General features: G+C 45.2%; 1 protein-coding gene across 2 annotated transcripts in view; it reads right to left on the reverse strand.

Moving 5' to 3' along the window:
- Positions 1 to 18,856, reverse strand: part of SORL1 (sortilin related receptor 1) — a 60,861-nt gene that overhangs the window by 7,119 nt on the left and 34,886 nt on the right. The window contains exons 21-38 of one of the 2 annotated variants that reach the window (XM_083368728.1): positions 18,610 to 18,748; positions 18,028 to 18,201; positions 17,051 to 17,164; positions 15,613 to 15,735; positions 14,805 to 14,924; positions 12,151 to 12,276; positions 11,111 to 11,218; positions 10,568 to 10,699; positions 10,356 to 10,487; positions 9,398 to 9,532; positions 8,169 to 8,324; positions 6,286 to 6,435; positions 5,090 to 5,218; positions 3,094 to 3,220; positions 2,420 to 2,589; positions 1,559 to 1,671; positions 1,210 to 1,314; positions 369 to 441 (exon numbers count right to left, since the gene is read on the reverse strand). In XM_083368728.1, coding sequence (XP_083224854.1) covers positions 369 to 441; positions 1,210 to 1,314; positions 1,559 to 1,671; positions 2,420 to 2,589; positions 3,094 to 3,220; positions 5,090 to 5,218; positions 6,286 to 6,435; positions 8,169 to 8,324; positions 9,398 to 9,532; positions 10,356 to 10,487; positions 10,568 to 10,699; positions 11,111 to 11,218; positions 12,151 to 12,276; positions 14,805 to 14,924; positions 15,613 to 15,735; positions 17,051 to 17,164; positions 18,028 to 18,201; positions 18,610 to 18,748 — 2,326 coding nt within the window. The remainder of the gene's footprint in view (positions 1 to 368; positions 442 to 1,209; positions 1,315 to 1,558; positions 1,672 to 2,419; positions 2,590 to 3,093; positions 3,221 to 5,089; positions 5,219 to 6,285; positions 6,436 to 8,168; positions 8,325 to 9,397; positions 9,533 to 10,355; positions 10,488 to 10,567; positions 10,700 to 11,110; positions 11,219 to 12,150; positions 12,277 to 14,804; positions 14,925 to 15,612; positions 15,736 to 17,050; positions 17,165 to 18,027; positions 18,202 to 18,609; positions 18,749 to 18,856) is intronic. The other variant, XM_083368729.1, reaches the window with a different exon arrangement.

Here is an 18,856-nt window from a genome sequence, read left to right on the forward strand (position 1 = left end):
CACATACATATATGTACATATGTACGTACAAGTGTATGTGTATCTCTATATGTATTTAAAGTGGCAGTTGTGTCCTGCAATTAAGTAAAGCATCTCTTTAAGCGTCAGCTCAAATATGGGTAATTTCACGGACACGACGGGCTTTGGGGCAACCACATAGAAGTGCTTCCTAGTGCATTGTTCAAGGAGGTCCTTCTCCTCTGTCACAGCTCTGGGCTTCCTCTCACGCAAGTCAAAGCCCAGGCAGATCTCCTGAGCTTTTGGAGACCAGCCAGGGTTGAATAGCTGCTGCCATCTAGCTGTGTTTACCAACCTCAGTGTCTAGTGCAACAAAAGAATTCAAGAAATTAATCCCGGAAAGGTTTTACCTTTGCCTTTTATAGTTCGTATGGATTTGGAATCGCTCCAGTTGCCCACGCCACGGCTTGTTACTGCAGCAACCTTTTCAAAAGAGAAAGCTTGTTAAAATAGGCGAGAGAATTTCCCTTGGTAAAATAGCTCTTTTTAAAAACAAACAAAGGCCAAGGAAGTTTAGAAGTGAACGGCAAGGAGGTGAAGGAGGAACAAATGACATATTCGTTGTTATTCTGAAGGAAATGCTGAGTGATCAAAAACAGAATCCTTCTACCCTCTCCCGAAGGGGTAGGGGCTACAAAACCCAGTATTCCCAGCCAATACAACTCAAAAGCTTTGGGAAGGCCACTCCCAAAAGCCAGAAGACTTCTGCCAAGTGATGGATCCCAACCACCATGGGTAGACCAGACTGGTGGCCAGGTGGACCTTGGGCTGAAGGATCTCCACATCCACAGGGAAACTGGTGGAGGAAGGTGGTGATCGCTAAGCATGCAGAAGATTCTCAAACAACTATGGGTTATTCTCATCAAAGGAACCACTCAAGATGTGTCCATCAAGGAAATGTTTAGAGAAGAACAAAGACAGAAAGATTCTTGCTTGGCACAAGAAATCTGGAAGACTTTCTCAGAAGAAGCTTCTACAAGGACACTCCTCCCCTAGTTAACTGGCTCCATTGTTAAACAATCCTGATAGTTGAGGTTCCATCAAAATTTCTCCTTCAATTGGCTACATTACACTGAATCCACTGCCCTTTAAATATCTGTTCTTTTGGGACAACAGAAGAATAGAAATCTCCTAGTTCTACAGGCTAAGATCAGTTGAACCTTACAGAGTTCTAATAAAACATCTACTCACTCTGAAAATGTATAAGACGTTGATTTGCAACATCTCAACTTCTGAATAGTTGGTAGGAGCCCTCACGGAAGACCACTCCTTTGATCCAGCTCTGCTGTATTCCACCTACCAGGACGGAAAAACAGGGACAACCATCTCCTTGCTAAAGGAGGCTAAATCTTTAAGATCCTGCCCTGACCACAAATGAAAGGTTTGAATCTGCAGGTTTGACCTCATATATTTGTGGAGCGAAACTGCAATTTAGTAAGATCACTGCAGGTAAAATGACACCCCTTATACTTGAATGCCTGTTCAAATCAATTCTCCATCATTGGGGTCAGCTTATCTCAATGTACACTGAGATACTTACAACATATTCTCTGATTAGACCATGGGCATTTGCTGGAGGGGCCCATTGGCAAACCACAATGCCTTCAGCTTCTTTCTTCAGCTGCAGTTGAAGATGGCGGGGGGGATCTGGAACTGGAGAGAGAGAGAAAGAGAAGGAGGGAAGGAGGAAGGAAGGTGAGTAGGTAAGTAGTCCTGTTGGAGCAAGGCAGGGACTGATCAATCCCAGATTTCTGTATCTCTTCATGGCCAACCAGTTCAGGAGCTTGGAGAACAGAGCAACTTGTCTTCTTGCCCTGGCGGTACCCAGCCCTAGTGTGTCTAGTCTGCTGTGTTTGGGGTCTAGTTTGTAGACCCCAAAAGGCTATCAACCCTGACAGCCATTGAGAGCCTATTCTTCTAGGCATCCTTCTTTGGTAAAAAGGGCAAGACACCCGTGATTCAAGTATGGCTCTCCAATGGAATGATCTCCTTGCAGTTGCGGAAATTAAACAATTCAACCACTCTTTCTACCTAATGCTACAGACAAATGCCCATCAGATGAAGAAGGTAGAAAGAAATGGGATTCACAGCCTTGAGAAGGTTGAAAGGGACTCCTCCTTCTGTATCTTTCCAGAATGCAGAACGTGGAACAGTGATCTTGAGGGACAGATTTGGCTTGAAAATTAGGAAAAATGAAGAAGGTAGAAGGTTCCCAACAGCAAGACTGGCTTGGAAGGAATCAACATCCCAGAAGGGTTGGTGGCCTCAATCAGCATCTGTAGGTTAAGGTCATTTGGGATTCCTGCCCTGAACATCTACCATTTAGTGATCATTTATAGTGCAAGAGACCTTCTCCCCTGCAACTAAATACTTGGGCCCAAGCAATATGAGACTCGCTTACGTCCTTCAGGGGTCCGTAAGACTATGAAATCGTTGGTGTTGTATACTTTGCTCAGGCACTGGACCTGGACCTTGACTTGATAGGTGCAATCTGGCTTCAGTACTTTCAAGATGGTGTTGGTTTTGCTACTGTGGGTTTCCACCGATTTCCACATGCTTTCTCCCACCAACCTAGATTGGGGAGTGGACAAAAAAGCACAACATCACTGTGGCGGAGTGATTCACAGGCAGTTTTTGAAGCTGTTCCATGCATGTATCAATCATTTGTCTTGATATTGTTAGAAATACATTTAATTCCATCCATGTTTGGGCTCATGCACGCTAAGCATCAATAGGGCTAGAGTGTGACAGTGTGTTGTATGAAACTAGCCACTTTTAGGTTCCTCAGGAAAACGCATTTATGTATGAGCACATTGTAATGTGCAGATCAGGTCAGTGAAACCATCAACACGGGTAAAGGACATGGCTCGGTTCTGCCTTCTCCACCCTTGGATTCCCACCAAGAAAAGCTAATTTAGGAGCTGCACAGAGCACTGTACAATTTGCTGCACAAGCCATGAATGGAATAGCAGTTGCACTAATAAGAGGTTCTATGTTAGCACACAGGGCCTAAAGCCTGCAGTCAAGCTCCCTGATGCCAGGAGTTAGCAAGAAGGCTAAAATCAGACAAGCTACCTGTAGTAGATATTGTAGACACAGGAAGAGAGAGGCATCTTCTTCGGCTGAGCCCAGGATAAAGTGATGTTGCCTAAAAAGTCAGCTGTCCACTGAAGGTTCTGAACCTTATAGACAAGAGTATCATCTATGTAAAAAAATATGAAAGAATTCCTGACTTTGATAAGGACTGGAAAGAAGGGATTGAGATTATCACCACCTCTGTGCAGAAACAGTGTTCGGGGCTAAAGCTTCCTTCCTTCCTTCCTTCCTTCCTTCCTTCCTTCCTTCCTTCCTTCCTTCCTTCCTATCTTCCTTCCCTTCCCTTCCCCTTCCTTCTTCCCTTCCTTTCTTCCTTCCTTCCTCTATCCTTTTTTCCTCCCTCCCATCCATCCATCCATCCATCCATCCATCCATCCCATTTAAATACTATGCACTCCTTGAATACAGGCCAGTCCACAACAGCTAATACAACCGATCACCATGACCCAAACTTTTACAAAGGTGGTCCTCAACTTACAACCAAAACTGAGTCCAACATTTCTGTTGCTAAGCAAGACATTTGTTACATACGTTTTGCCCCATTTTATGACCTTTCTTGCCACACTTGTTAAGTGAATCCCTGCTGTTGATAAGCTAGTAACCCGGTTGTTAAGTCAATCTGGCTTTCCCCCTTGACTTTGCTTGTCAGAAGGTTGCAGAAGGGGATCACGTGACCACCCCCCCAGGATGCTGCAACAGTTGTAAGTATGAAAAATGGCCATAAGTCATTTTTTTCAGTGCTGTTGTATCTTCAAACGATCACTAAGTGAAACGTCGGTAAGTCAGGGACTACCCATGTCATCCTTATAAATTGTGCTTGGAGATTCTTCTTAAAGGTTAACGATGGAGGGACTACGTTCAAGAGAGTTGGATCCACCTTCCCACAAATGATTGGCCACTTAGTTGAGTCCAGGTAGGCTCCTGCCCAAGCTGCACAGATCAAAGGCCTTGCTTCAGCTCCTGACCTCACTTTCTCCACGGTCCCTTCCCCGCAAACGCCCCCAAATAAAAACCAGAATCATTCAAACCGTTCCTAGTCTTTTCCCCCGACCGACTAAATTCTCCAATATCAACTTCCCGGCCCTTGGGAAATGGCTTCAAAGCACTTGAGTGCCGCTCTTTTAAAATTCCAGCCAGGTGGACGTTTTCCACGTTGTGGTGGGTGGACAGAATCTGGGCAGACTTTTCCCAATCAATATTTAATTAAAGATTGATGGATGCTCAGTGACCCTTCCCGCTCGGGGAGGAGGAGAGCTGCACGGCCGCACGGGAAGGAGTATGCTGCCAAACGGAAAGGGCGATCGATGGCCATTAATGGGGACGTTATCTCAGCCATAATGAATCGAGGGCTGGAGTTCTGCTGACGGAACAAGCGGGGTGGGGGCAGGGGACGATGGCAGCAAGGAGCACCTGGGGAAAAAACCATCATGAGACAGGCCTTCTGAACCGGGCTCCCCCCACCAGCCTCACTGGATGGAAAATAGGCAGTCCTCTACGTACGACGACAACTGGGGCTGAAATTCCAGTCGTAAGTCACTGAGGTGGTTCAGTGGTGGAAGCATACAACCGGACCCAAACCGACCATTTTTATGGCCGTTGTTAAGAGAAGTCACTTAATCACTGTGTCAGAGGAGGTCATAAAATGGGGCAAAACGTGCTTAACAACTGTCTCGCCTAGCCACAGAAATTTTGGGCTCAACTGTGGCCATAGGTCAAGGGGTATTTGTATTGGGTGGTGAAATATCTTCACCAAGTTATGCAACTTTTAATTCGATAGGACATTTTATTGTCCTATTATTTTTCCCTTCCCCTACAACAAACTGTTATGTCGTACGATTTCTCTTTTTCCCTGTGCATTTTTTTTAAATGAAAAGGCTGGTTAAAGACCATAATAAAGCTATTGAATTGGATTGGATTGGATTGGATTCCATGGGCTTCACTGTTTTCGGACTTTTGTTTAGATGCTAGGACTTACCAGTACAGTTCTTTTCATCGCTGCTATCCGGACAATCCAGAAAACCGTCACATCGTTCCATCTTCATGATGCAGGCCTCCCCATCTTCACATCTGAATCCACTAGGGCATAACAAGGTGCTGTGAGTCGCTGGAAGACAGAAAAATATGCAATACTGCCATCTTACAACAAGTAGACGGGGAGGATCTACTTAGTTGCCTCACGTTAAAAGTAATCTTGCCGTCTTTTGAACAGTAGAAGCATTCCTGAATTTTGGTGCTGTTTCTTTTCCTGAAAGCCTGGTAGATCTTTAGCCATCATGATTGTTGGGTTTGCACTCTCACGACCAACCAATACTATGGTCTTGTATGGGCTACTTGAATCAAATTAATGGAGAAATGAACTACCATGGTTTACTCATCACCATTGGGTTTGTCCATTCATAACTAACCAATTTTGTACCATTTAATTCAGGGGTGGGGAACGATGGCCCTTTTATGACTTTTGGACTTCAACTCCCAGAATTCCTGAGCCAGTCATGCTGGATCAGGAACTCTCGAAGTTGAAGTCCACAAGTCATAAAAGGGCCATCGTTCCCCACCTCTGATCTAATTGAATCAAAGTAATGGAGAAATGAGCTACCATGGTTTATTCATGCAATTATTAGGTTTGTTTATTCATAACCAACCAACATTAAGGTTTTGTACATCTAACTGATTCAAATTCATGGAGAAATGAGCTACCATGGTTAACCAATCACAGTTGTTGGTTTTGTTCATTCATGATCAACCGTTAAATTTGTGTAACATTTAATTGAATCAAATTAATGGAGAAATGAGCTTACTATGTTTTATTCATACAACCGTTGGGTTTGTTCATGACTGGTTAACACGGTTTTGTATGATGCGTTTGATCCCAGTTAATGGTGAAATGAGTTACCATGATTTAATCATCAAAACTGTAGGGTTTGTTCATTCATGACCAACCAACATTATGGGTTTGCATGATCTGTTTGAACCCAATTAATGGAGAAACGAGACACTAGTTGCGAGCATCAAAGATACGTGGCCATTTTTCAGGAAGGCAAAACCAACGATACGGATTGGAATCCATTCCAGAGGGTTCCCAGCATTGTCTGGCAAGAGAAAAAGGCAAGAGAAACTCCTGGGACAGCAGGAATCTTTCAGGAGTTCCCCCTGAAGCCAACAAAGACTTACGGCAGTTGAGTTCATCTGTGCCATCCTGACAATCTTTCAAGCCATCGCAGCGTTTCCAATTTGGGACACACTTCTTGGTCTGCTGGCACTCAAATTCAAAGCGGCTGCAACGTCCATGGACACTGGCAGATGTGGAACTGGCACCGATGGCTGGGTGGGCAGAAGGTGGGAAAAAACATCAGAAGCCACAGAAATACTATTACCCTGCTTCATTAGCGTAGTGTTTCTCAACTTCAGCCATTTTACAGCCAGCGATTCTGGGAGTTGAAGTCCATACATCTGAAAATGACTGAGGTTAAGAAACGTTGCTCTGAACACATCATCTTTGAAAGCTGTTAGTAAGCTTCTGGGAAATTCTGGGAGTTGGTCCATACAACTTAAAATAGTCAAGGTTGAGAAACACTGCATTATAAGCTAGCTTCTTTGGACTACAATTTATTTTTGTAGGCAAAGCCAGTTCCTTTGCCTCCCATACCACCAGATGGCAGCCTGAATCGGTTGAGACAGGAGAAAAACGTGACTGCAGCTTCCAAACCATGATCTGATCCTTCCTAGTACTAAATCTGAGCCATCAGAAGCCGGTGCACTCAGTCACATCTGGGCTGGCTACTTCAGCGAAAAGAATGCCTTCCCCATCCAATCAAAGCAGAGATGTTCATGTAGCATTCCTTTAAGGAATTGGTCCTGCAAAAGGACTTTGCATGTTTGAAGATGTTCGGTCATTTTACATGGGAACTTAGCCAGGTTGTCCTCTACGAATTGGCCCCAACAGTTTTTCCAAACTTGGTATCCCTGAGATATACTGGACTTGGTCTCTGTTGTGATTCAGGGTCAGCCTGTGGGTCCGGCAGCCGGGTCGGATGACTCGGATGACTCAGACGAGGGGGAGGAGGAGGGTGTTGAAGACGAACTTGCTGATGATGGCTTGGAGGCTTCGCAGAGCCCCCAGCCAGGCCCCTCTTACTTGGTGGAGACTCAGCTGCGCGAGGCCGACAGTGCGGATGATGATGACCCACAGCTGGCCCTGTTCAAGGACGCCCGACGCAGGAGGCAGTCAAGCAGGAGCAAGCAGAGAAAGGCTGTGGGACTTCTCGGGAGGAGGCACAGGGAGGCCACGCCCTGAACTCTAATAAAGGGAGTGTTTGGGGAAGGGCTGGTTGCTGAAAGCAACCGCTCCGTTTGAGGATCAAAGTTCCGGTATCTTGTTTCATGTTCTGTTGTTTGTTTGTGTATTAAACTTGGCAGACGCTTTCCAGCCTCAGACGTTTTCCAGCCTCTGCCGTTTGTACAGGGGTTGCCTTTCTGCAAGGCCGGTAGCAGGCTGGTACAGAACAGTCTCCTCCTTCTCCTCCCCCCCCACCCCAAACCCACCCTCTTCTAGCACTGAAGATGTTCCCTAGTTGGATAATGAAACTTCCACAAGAAAACCGCCAAGCTCAGAGATAATAAAGACCCCACAGTCCTCCTCTTCCCAGTATAATATGCAAATTGATCCATATGGACTTAGCGCATAACCAGGAGTTGTGGTTGGTTGTCTGCAAAGGCCAAGCCACTAATGCTTGTTCCTCAACCCCTTGCTAAAAAATCCTGTCTTAGTATGCTGAGTGAACGTAGCATATCTCCAGTGGCTACAGGTTGTTAACAGATGGCACTGGGAAGCAAATGAATCATCTTCCAAGATTCCCGGAAGTTGGCTTTTCTGTGGCTCCTCCCTATCGTTGGAACATCTGGCAGCTTTTAGGCCTTCTCCATCTGGCATTCGTGTAACACGAAGGATGCAATTCGTGTCATTTGCACAATGGTGTGAGGTCATTTCCTCCCTTTTCTTGCCCAGCCCACTAAAACCGATGTCTAGCAAAGGGTAAAAGAGAAGGGTGCCTTACGTGCGGTGGGGCAGGCCTCTTCGTCGGATCCATCGGCACAGTCTCGGTATCCATCGCAAACCCAGCTGTTCATGATACACGACCCGCTATTACACCGGAAGTGATTTGGGGCACACGTGGCAGGAATTGCCGTGGTGACGGTGATGACTGCAGAGCCTGGATTTCAACCAGATCAACATCAGAGTAGAAGCTCAAGGTAGGCGAGTCAAGAAACAGACCATGGGGATTCCAAGAATGCTACTTTATTGTAGGGCTGGGGTCTCTAAACTTTTAAGACTTGTGGACTTTAACACAGAGATTTCCCCAGCCTACATGGCTGGCTTAGGAATTCTGGGAGTTGAAGTTCACAGGTTGTAAAGGGCCCATAGTTACCCATCCCTGACCTAAACCATCCAGATTAGTGTCCCATGCCCAGAAACAGGACAGCCAAAGCAAGACACTGAGATTCATCGTAACACTATTTCTCCATTATTTATCCCCAAACTTCTCTGGAGAAGATTGCTTCTGCCTGGGGTCTTTGCACAGACTGATCTTCCCAAAGGCTACAGCCAATCAGCAGGCAGGTACTCCACCTGTCTGTAAAAAGGTAGCAAATAGGGTGCCACAAGATTCAGTCCTGCTCCCAAAAATTTATTCATGACTTAGATCGGGGTGTGTGTGTGTGTGTGTGTGTGTGTGTGTGTGTGTGTGTGTGTGTGTGTGTCTAAACTTGGCAACTTTAAGACGTGTGGATTTCATCTCCCAGAATTCCTCATGTTGGTTGACAAGTTTGGAGACCCCTGGCTTAGAAGATGGAGGGATTTTTTTTAAAATCAATCTTGCAATGAAACAAAGCCTATACTACAAATGAGAGAAATACAATCAGAAGGATCCTGGCAGATTTCATCCATGGAATGCAATGGTTTTTGCAACAGTCGTTTATTCGAAACAAAACGTTAAGTGAATAGCGGGATGGTGTGGCCAAAAAGGCAAATGCAATTTTAGTTCTGCATCTACAAAAACACAGCTCCCAACCCCAAGGCCTCACAAAACGAACTCTGAGCAACCGGAAAAGAGCTCTTTCTCTCTCTCCCTCCCTCTCTCCCTCCCTCCCTCCCTCTCTCCCTCCCTCCCTCTCTCTCTCCCTCCCTCTCTCCCCCTCTCTTTCTCTCCCTCCCTCCCTCTCTCCCTCCCTCTCCCCCTCTCTCTTTCTCTCTCTCTCCCTCCCTCTCCCTCTCTCTCTCTCTTACCCCGACACGACTTCTCATCCGACCAATCGCCACAGTCGTTTTCTTGATCGCACTTCCACCGGTTGGGGATGCAGTGGCCATTGTCACACTGGAACTGGAAGTACCTAGAACAGCTGGGGGCTTCACTTGGGTTTTCTAGCCAGGACAAAATATTCCCAGTTAGTTTTCACCACCTTAAATACTGAGGGTGTACAGGTAGTCCTCGGTGTACGACCACAATTGAGCCCAGGTGTTCTGTTGTTAAGTGAAACTTTGGTTAAGCTTTGCCCTATTTTCCAACTGCCACAGTTGTTAAGTGGATCATCAGAGTTCATAAGTTAGTAATCTGATGGTTAAGGGAATCCAGCTCCCCCATTGACTTTGCTTGTCAGAAGGTCACAAAAGGGGATCAATTGACCTCGGGACACAACAACGGTCATAAGTATGAGTCAGTTGCCAAGCGTCCGAATTTTGATCACATGATCGTGGGGATGTTGCAACGGTTGTTAAGTGTGAAAAACAGTCATATGCCACTTTTTTCAGCGCCGTTGTAACTTTGAATGGTCACTAAATGGGCTGTTGTATAGGTCGAGGACTAACTGTAGTTGTTTTCTGAAACTGGAGCAAAGTAAAACTGCATGGACTTATAACCACAAGGGCAACGGAACAGTATCCTCCATGTAATGGTCTCATTGTACAAATTGCGTGGCTGGGTGATAAGGTCATGATACGTGGCGTGACTCGTTCCCCACACCCACAATGTCGCCTTTCCTTCTAGGCCGCAGAGGTAGGCAACCTTGGCTCTTTTATGACTGGTGGACTTCAACTCCCAGAATTCCTGAGCCAGCCATGCTGAGGAGAAAGGGGGAGGTTTCCACGCTGAGCCATGCCGGCTCAGGAATTCTGGGAGTTGAAGTCCACGGGTCATTAAAGAGCCAAGGTTGCCTACCCCTGTTGTAGGGGAACCTTCTCCACTCACCACAGTTTGCCTCGTCCGAGTAATCTCCACAATCATCGGTGCCATCACATTTCCACACCAAGCTGACGCACACGCCATTCTGACACTGGAAGCTGAACTGGTCACAAGTGCGATGGAACTCTGGATCCTGGGCTGCAAGCAACACAGCTCATGTTTAGGGAAGGGAAATGCTGTAACCCTGGAAATCCCATCTTCCTAGCAGCTTCACTTACAACACCCGGCGTAGGCAGGATCTTCATCCGAGCCATCGCGGCAATGCACGGTGCCATCACATACCATGGAACGCAGCAGGCACTGTTGCCGGTTCTTGCACATGAAATCCATGTAGCGTGTACAGAGGGATTCTCCAGAGTGGCAAAGCAGAGCAAGGGTGGCAGGAAGCAGAGAATAAGCATTGGGAAAGAAAGTTTTACAGGTAGCCCTTGACTCACAAGCACAACTGGGCCCAAAATTTCAGTGGCCCAATTTGCTCTAAGTGCCCAAACTTCGATCGTGTGACCATGGGGATGCTGCAAGAGTCGTAAATGGGAGGACCAGATACAAGTTGCTTTCCTCAGCTCTATTGTCCTTTCAAAACGGTCCCTAAATTAAATGGTTGTTAAGTTGTAGGGCTACCTGTACTCGCAGAGTGAAACGAACAATTGCAAATGCTAATTAAACGTTGTTCTCCAATGTCTGGGAGTCTGTTTCCTTTCTGGTTACCCAGCCACCCCACTGTCACCCTGGCTGCAACGTTCACACTCCAGTACACTCACCACAGTGTTGTTCATCTGAGCCATCGGAACAGTCCTGCACCCCATTGCACCGCTTGCTAGAAGGGATGCACACCCCCGTCGAGCACTGGAAACCATTGCATTTCTTCTCTGCCAACCGATCCCGCGAGGAAGCAAAGAAAGCAAACTTAAGTTTAAAATACACGAGACTCCCAGCAGACCTAGAATGAACGTCTCCGGTTTTTACCAAAGCAATGAGAACTGGGTAGAAGGTGACGAGCTGGCTGTGAAAATGACTTCTCACATGGTCAAGTGGAAACTCGATCATCCGGGCCAGAAGTATCTAAAAGGTTAAATCGTGGCAACTGGACCAACATTTGCTAATCTGAGACCTTCCATTGCTCATCCAAGCAGCTTCATCAGTCAAAATAAAAATTAGATCAGCAGAGAGGCAGAGAGTCCTTGGAATGTACCAATTTTGGTTCAGTTTCCATGATTTAACCATTTCAGATCCTTTTGGCCTGGACGATTGAGTCTTCATTGATACATTGCAATACATTTTGGGGAGGAAACCCCTGAAGTTGGTATGTTAAGAGTTGGTACATTCTGACAACTCTCTATCTAATTTTTATTGTGACTGATGAAGTTGCTTGCATGAGCAACGGAAGGTCTCATATTAAACAAATGTTGGTCCAGTTGCTATGATTTAACCTTTTAGATATTCTCACATGGTACCAGATCTGGCTACCACCAACACAAGAAAAAGATGGAAACTGCCTCTCTGCACCTACTCACCCACCTACTACTCGCCCACCTACCCAAAAGAGAAATGTCTTTAGCCATTTACACAGAAGAGGCACAAGAGACTTGAACATTGATTGTATACAGTGCTCCCACTTGATACGCTGGAATTATTGTAACTGCATCTTGGTCTTGCTATAATAAAGTATCTTATTAAAAGTTCTAGACCTTCTGATGAATTGATCTAGTTTACTAGGAGATGTTTGACCGTGGTCCGTGTTAAGAGAAAGTTAAAAGTCAAGAGTGAAAGAGAGTTTGCCTATATCTAGAAAGTCCATTACCACAACTGACGGGGTCTTCATCCGTTCCATCTTGACAATCCATGTCTCCATCACAAGCCCATCTCTGGGGGATGCAGTGACCATTTTGGCAGCGGAAACTGGAGGCTTCACAAGTGTGATGAACAGCTAAAAGCAACACAACGCAGATGGTTGACTTACTGTGGGAGCCTTGGTGCTCTCTGAGTTTGGTTGTTTTCTTGCAGATGTTTCGTTATCCAACTAGATAACATCTCCAGTGTTGACTTAACCCGGCATGGAGGGACCAAAGCAGGAAAGAAGGAAGGGGAGGAGAGAATGTGGAAATCAAGATAACAAACCCCTTCTGGCTACACACCATCTCCAGTGACCCTGCCAACCAGGGATCAGTCGTTCAGCCCAAAGGCAGGCTTCGAAAATGAGTTAACTCAGTCACCCAGTGTAATCGGTTGTCTGAATGCAACTAAGCTAAAGATAGCTGTAGGCCACCAGCTGTGTTTGCAAACCACAGCAGCCTGGAAAAAGAAATTTAACAGGCATGGCTGAGCTGTCTTAAAACACTGAAACGACTGTCCTTCACATTGTTGGGTAACAAGAATACACCCCTGCTATATTGGATCAGGTCAAGCTGACCATCTCAGCCTGTCAGGCAGGATCGGCCTTAGGAAAATGCACAAGAAAAGCTGAAAAGGGACAGGCTTGCCCTGCTGTGTGTCCCAAAGCTTACGAAGCTGACTTTGATCTTCGAAGCTGACTTTGATCTTCGCTAGAACAGCCCCTGGCAAACCATTCTTTCTCGGCTTGCCCAAACCTTCTCCTCAAACCAGCAGTAAAAACGTATTTGTGGCTGTAAATCCCACCACTAACTAATGCTTTTTGCAAAGAAAAGAGGCTTTCCCCTGCCCAGCATCAATTGATGGGGTATTTTTTAATAATAATAATTAATAATAATAATAATAATAATAATAATAATAATGATGATGATGATGATGATGATGATGATGATGATGTGCAATTCCAATAGGTGACATATAGTGCTGTCCTTTTTCACAAACCCCTGTATTTTTCTGAACCCCTGCTCTATCCAAAACACGATCCTAAAGAGCCACAATGCTTTTCTTCTTAAATAGGAGTTATAGAATGTAACGCTAGAAACCTTAAAGCAGGGGTGTCCAATCTCGGCAACTTTAAGACTTGTGGACTGCCTTAAAGAACCTCAAATTTTGCTAGAAATACAAAATGGAGTAGCTCTGAGTACAAAATAACCATCCCTGCGGTTCTGGCACTTCCATCTTAGTGTCATTATATACTTGAGATCCCTTTTTATCAAGAAGGAAAATCAACTTCGCCATCCTAGTTAAGTTCTCTGCTCCTTATACCAGCCTGAGAGACTGACGTGTTTTTTTACAACATTCCAAGCTGTCATGATCTTCTGGGGGTGATATTCTATTAAGTATTCACTGTGAAAAGTAATTATTTTCCAGGAAGCGTCTTACCTCAACCTGCAAAAGCTGAGGGAGGAACCTTTTTAAAAATAACTCCAGAGTCATTTCAAGCCAGATCTTAAGAATATGAGATTAAAATCAAGCTGGCGGGTTTTTTTTGGAAGGGCTTCTTATCCAGGAACAAAGAGAAATCAACCGCGGGATGTTCATGCCACTTGACTATAGATTGGTCTATTTTAGAATCTGTCAGAGCTGGCATGCAAATAGGGGTGGGCCATAAAATGGGACATTACATGACACTAATTAGCAAGTCCTGTGGCTTACAGACAGCCTATCTGTTTGCCCTTCAAGGAGGTGTGAGTTACAACCCCAGGCATCTTCCTTACTTCAATAAAAGTCTCTCGGCCTCCATCCAAAGGAGGGGGTGAGAAGGATCAATCTCTCTCCAGGAGCGTGGGGCGGCTATGGGAACTAGTTAAATGAATAAATAAATAAGCCAGCCTCAAAAGAGTGGTTTAAAGCTGGCAGAGATGGCAAAGTGAGTTGTTTTAATTAGGGAAAGAAGAGACCAGCTGAAACTTTTTAGTTCTCATCCCTAAAGGAGCACCAGGCCCAATACGGAGAGAGAGCCAGTTTGGTCTAATGATCTAAAGTACCAGGCTCAAAACCAGGTGATGATTAATTCTAGTCCTGCCTTAGGCATGAAAGCCAGCTGGGTGACTTTGGACAAATCATCAGAAGACTGTGAGTGCTAGTCCTGCCTTAGGCATGAAAGATGGCTGGGTGACTTTGTGCCAGTCATTCTCTCTCAGCCCAACCCACCTCATGGGGGGGGAGGGGAGAAATAGGAGAAGGGAGGTGTAACTGGGTAAGTTCACTGCCTTGTGTTATTTATCAAAAACAATAAAAGTCAGTATACAAATAAATACATAAATAAAATATATAAACCAAGCCAGGGTGTCAGTTTCGATGTTCCTCAGTACTGCTATCAAGTTGACAACAGCACAGTGGGAAAGCACACCTTTGTGCCTCGTGTTATAAAACTAGCTGCACAATGTATTATAAAATGAGATGCATTATAACACCAGGTATATCCTGTGTTATAAAGCAAATTCCAAGGAAGCTGTTTACATTTGCACCAGACGTTGTCTACTGAAGAACACCTCCAATTAATGGCTTAATCCTTTCATTGAGAGAGGGAGGGAGGGAGGGAGAGAGGGAGAGGATGTTCACCCGTGCAGTTTGCTTCATCCGACCAATCCCGACAGTCATTGTCACCATCGCATTTCCAGGAGAGACGGATACACATCCCCAAATTACAGCTGAACTCATCGTTCTGACATTGATGGGCTTCTGAAAAATTGCAGGAGAAAATGGTGTGGGTGGAAACTCAGCTTATATCTCACTATCAAATAGGCTGACCATAACTGAGCCTTGCACAATGCACCATGGTTTGTATAATCGTGATTAATTGAATGAAACCACAGGTTAACTCGTTGTGTGCAACTGGAGCCCAAACATTATGGCTGAGTCTGAAGGAAGGACCCAATCATTTTCTATTTGATGCCTCCTATCCCATCCCATCCCAACAGACTTTCTGGAACAATCTCCTTTCTGCAAGAAAGACACAGTTGCACGTAGCTAACACGTCACAATGCCTCACTGGGGCCAAATGGTGGAGAGAAATGCCAGATGAGGTGGCTTTCTCTGGAAAATAGGTTGAGGCCCAACTTTCCTTCTTTCGCCTTACATAAGCTCACCCAAATGTTTGGTGTCCACCCAAGTAATACTATCACAAAATCTAGTAGTAGACATAAAATCTGCCATGGCAGGAGTCACAGCCTGAGTTTACAAATATATCACTTTTTGGAAAAGGCTCTTCTTGCCTGTTTTCTTGGGGGGCATTAACTGCCAAACTATAACTCCCCAGCACAGTAGGTGCAGTGTCTCAACCATCTATGCAATGGTCCGTCTGTATCCAGGTCAACGAAGAGACATTTGAGACATGTCAGAAGGGCCAGAGATCTTCTCCTGAGCTTACCACAGTGGCTCTCGTCACTACTGTCTCCGCAATCATCCTCCAGATCACACTTATAGGACAGGGGGACACAGGTCCCTGATTCGTGGCAACGGAATTGGGTGTCAGGATCACACACAGTGGTTGCTGTTAAAACAGAAGGAAAAAGAGACTGTCATGGTTCCGACAGATGAAACTCTTCAAAGAACTTTGAGGCATTGTTTACCTTAAAGAATCTTTATTTGAGAAGCATAGCATTGGCACGTACATGGTCGAAGCCAAAATCTGAATTCCCTTCCCCTGAACACATAGTATTAAAGCACAATTCCCTCCTCTAATTAACAATCATAAATCACATTCTCCAATTAGTTTGAAATGCGGACTTTCCCTCCAGTTCTCCAACCTGCAACTTCTTCCCATCTCTCATTTCAAACAACCTTGAATCATACACTACTACTATTGTTATGTCTAACTAATTCCCATACACATTCTTCCTCCTCCCCCCCCCCCAGTATCATCTAATTCTAACTCTAAGAGTAACACACAAGTTAAAGAAAAAGGCTGCATCTCCGTATGTTGTCAAAGCAAGAACATCCAATGTTAGCAGCGTCGACAGAGACCTTCTAACATCATCAAGATATCATTTGGAGACATCAGCAGCAGCACCAACACGAAAGTAGGCCCACCAGGACTCAGTTCAGAGGCATCAGCTCTCTTAGACAGTTTTGGTAGGACCAACAAATGGTCTAATGAAGCGGTCGCCAACCTTTCCAGCTTTGTGGACCAACGGGGACGGGAGGAGGAAGAGGGGATGGTTCCGTGCCAGCAGCAAGTACACATACCCACCACTCACACAAATGGAGCTGCACACATGCCTGCCCACCCACCCGCTGCACTCGAAAGTGGAGATGCATGCACACGCTCGCCCGCTGCTTCTGCACTCTGGTTCTAAAGGGCCCGTGAGCCGATAGTCAGCCACGGCCTAGGGGTTGGGGATCCGTGGACTAATGGAGGAAAGGGCTGAAGGACCAAATGTGAAGCTTAAGCTTTGCAGAAGCTTCAGGGCATCACTTCATCTCTTAAAAACAGAAAAACTCTCCCCAAATTAGAAATCATAGGGCTGGAAGGGACCTTGTGGAGGTCTTCTAGTCCAACCCTCTCTTATTCAGGGCAAGAGTCCTTTTATCATCCTGGACACATGGTTGTCCAATCTTTTCTTGAAAACCTCAGCAATGGAGCACCTGCTTCTCTGGAAGGCAGTCTGCTCTTTTGATTAATTGTTCTCATGGTCAGGAAGTTCCTCCTTATTCCATCCTAACCAAAAAGGCCCTTTGTCCTTTCCTCACGGTCGATGTGTTGCGTGTCAAGATTTATCTAAGATTCTTTGAAGAGGGGCTGTTTTTGATCATTTGCTTATGCAAATTCTCCCTCCCCCCCAAAAAAAATTATCCACATGACTTACGGCAGTTCTTTTCATCGCTCATGTCCCCACAGTCATTGTCATTGTCACATTTCCAGATGTTATTAATGCAATTCCCATTTGAGCATCTGTACTGGTTGGAGAGACAGGTGTTTTCTGGATGTTGGTGGCAATGAAGAGAGGCAGAGGAGGAGAACAGCACAGATAATCAGCCATTAAAAAAAAGGACAATGTGAATTTAATGAACCCAACATCTAGTCAAGCATCCCAGTTCCCAGCAAGAAAGCTTCCAGAAAAACAGCCTTTGTGATGAAGAAGCTTCATAGCAGCTCTCAGAGACAACGTATCCAGAATAACCTTTCTCATCCTTGGCCATTTTAAGATGGGTGGACTGCAACTCCCAGAATTCTCCAGTCTGCTAAAATTGGCAAGGTTGAAAAATACTGGTCCAACAGCCATGGATTCTACCACCTTTCTCTCCCCAAACATTTCTGCCCAGAACAATTGGAATTTTTGTCTGTATCCAGGACAAAACAGCTCCATTTCGTTCCATATCTAACCCAATTCATGTTTGGGTCCAGGAACAAACCAGCAAGAACCAACATGAATTGTTGTACATGAATAATTTTGCACTTCTCCAGAAGACCCTAACAAATTGCTTTAAGGCTGTGCAACTATCCAGAAATTGTTTGGAAATGGTTACTTGGTCCGGGCAGAAACACAAGACTACTCTTTAAAGCAGCTGCATCACTTCCCAGGATCCTGCACTGCCTTGTGATCTTGCCGAAAAGAGGCAGACGATTTAAAGGGCTGCATTTGCATTCCGAAACACTCCAAAGCATTTTTCTGGCATCCATATAATTCTGGCAATACATGGTGGATTGTTTTAAATGGTGCAAGCCACCTGTGATCATCTATGTGCGAATTGGGTGGCTACATAAATTTGTCTGGTAAATAAGTATAATACAATGCAATTTGAGATGCTATCTAACACTCTAGCACCCAGGTGTATCCCTTACCTTCTTTTACGCAGGTGCCATTCTTCAAGTGATAGTTGGGTGGACAATCACATCTCATCTCCCCAGATTGGAGCGCATGGCTGGTGACTCCATCAGGACATCGACAACTGTAGTTATTGTTAGCCCTAGGCAAACACAGCAGGCTGCATGGCTTCTCTGCACACGCATTCTTCCCTGTCCAGAAGAGAGAAGAAGGAAGAAAGTACTTTGTGAATCAGAAATGTACATTGTGAAACTTCAGAACAGGTTGCCTTCCAGATGTCCCAAAGGCGCTTTTCCAAAAGGCAACTGGATTTTTCTTGGGGGTTTTTTCTTTGAAAATGCTTCGCTTCTCATCCAAGAAGCTTCTCAGACGTGGAGCAAAAGATTTCCAAAGAAAAAAAACTCAAGAAAGTCCAGTTGCCTTTTGGAAAAGTGCCTTTGGGTCAATCCTGACCTGGATGATTGAGAATCTCTGCGGACAATGGCCTTCCAGAGTTGCCACTGAATTGTTATTTTTAATTATGCTCAGTCGGGAAAATTATTTCAAGGGAGATGCATCAGAGAACTAAAGGCAATGTTTGGTGGTGGACCAGCAAATACCTGCAATCTTTCCGTGATAGAAGATTTTCATGTCCATCACACTATTGAGATGGTCAACCAAGGTCTCCATTCTGGCTCCGTTATGCTTGGAGGCTCTGAAGATGCTCAGTTGCGACCAATCGTTCCAATAAATATCATTCTGGGGGGTGGGGTGGGGAATAAAGGAAACCTTTTCATTTTTAAACGTTCAGTGGAGGACCAGACATGGAGGCAGATGAAAGACACAACCATACAAGCAAGTTCCAAA

This window comes from Vipera ursinii (genome assembly GCF_947247035.1).
Source record: "Vipera ursinii genome assembly, chromosome: 8".
Classification (NCBI taxonomy): Eukaryota; Metazoa; Chordata; class Lepidosauria; order Squamata; family Viperidae; genus Vipera; species Vipera ursinii.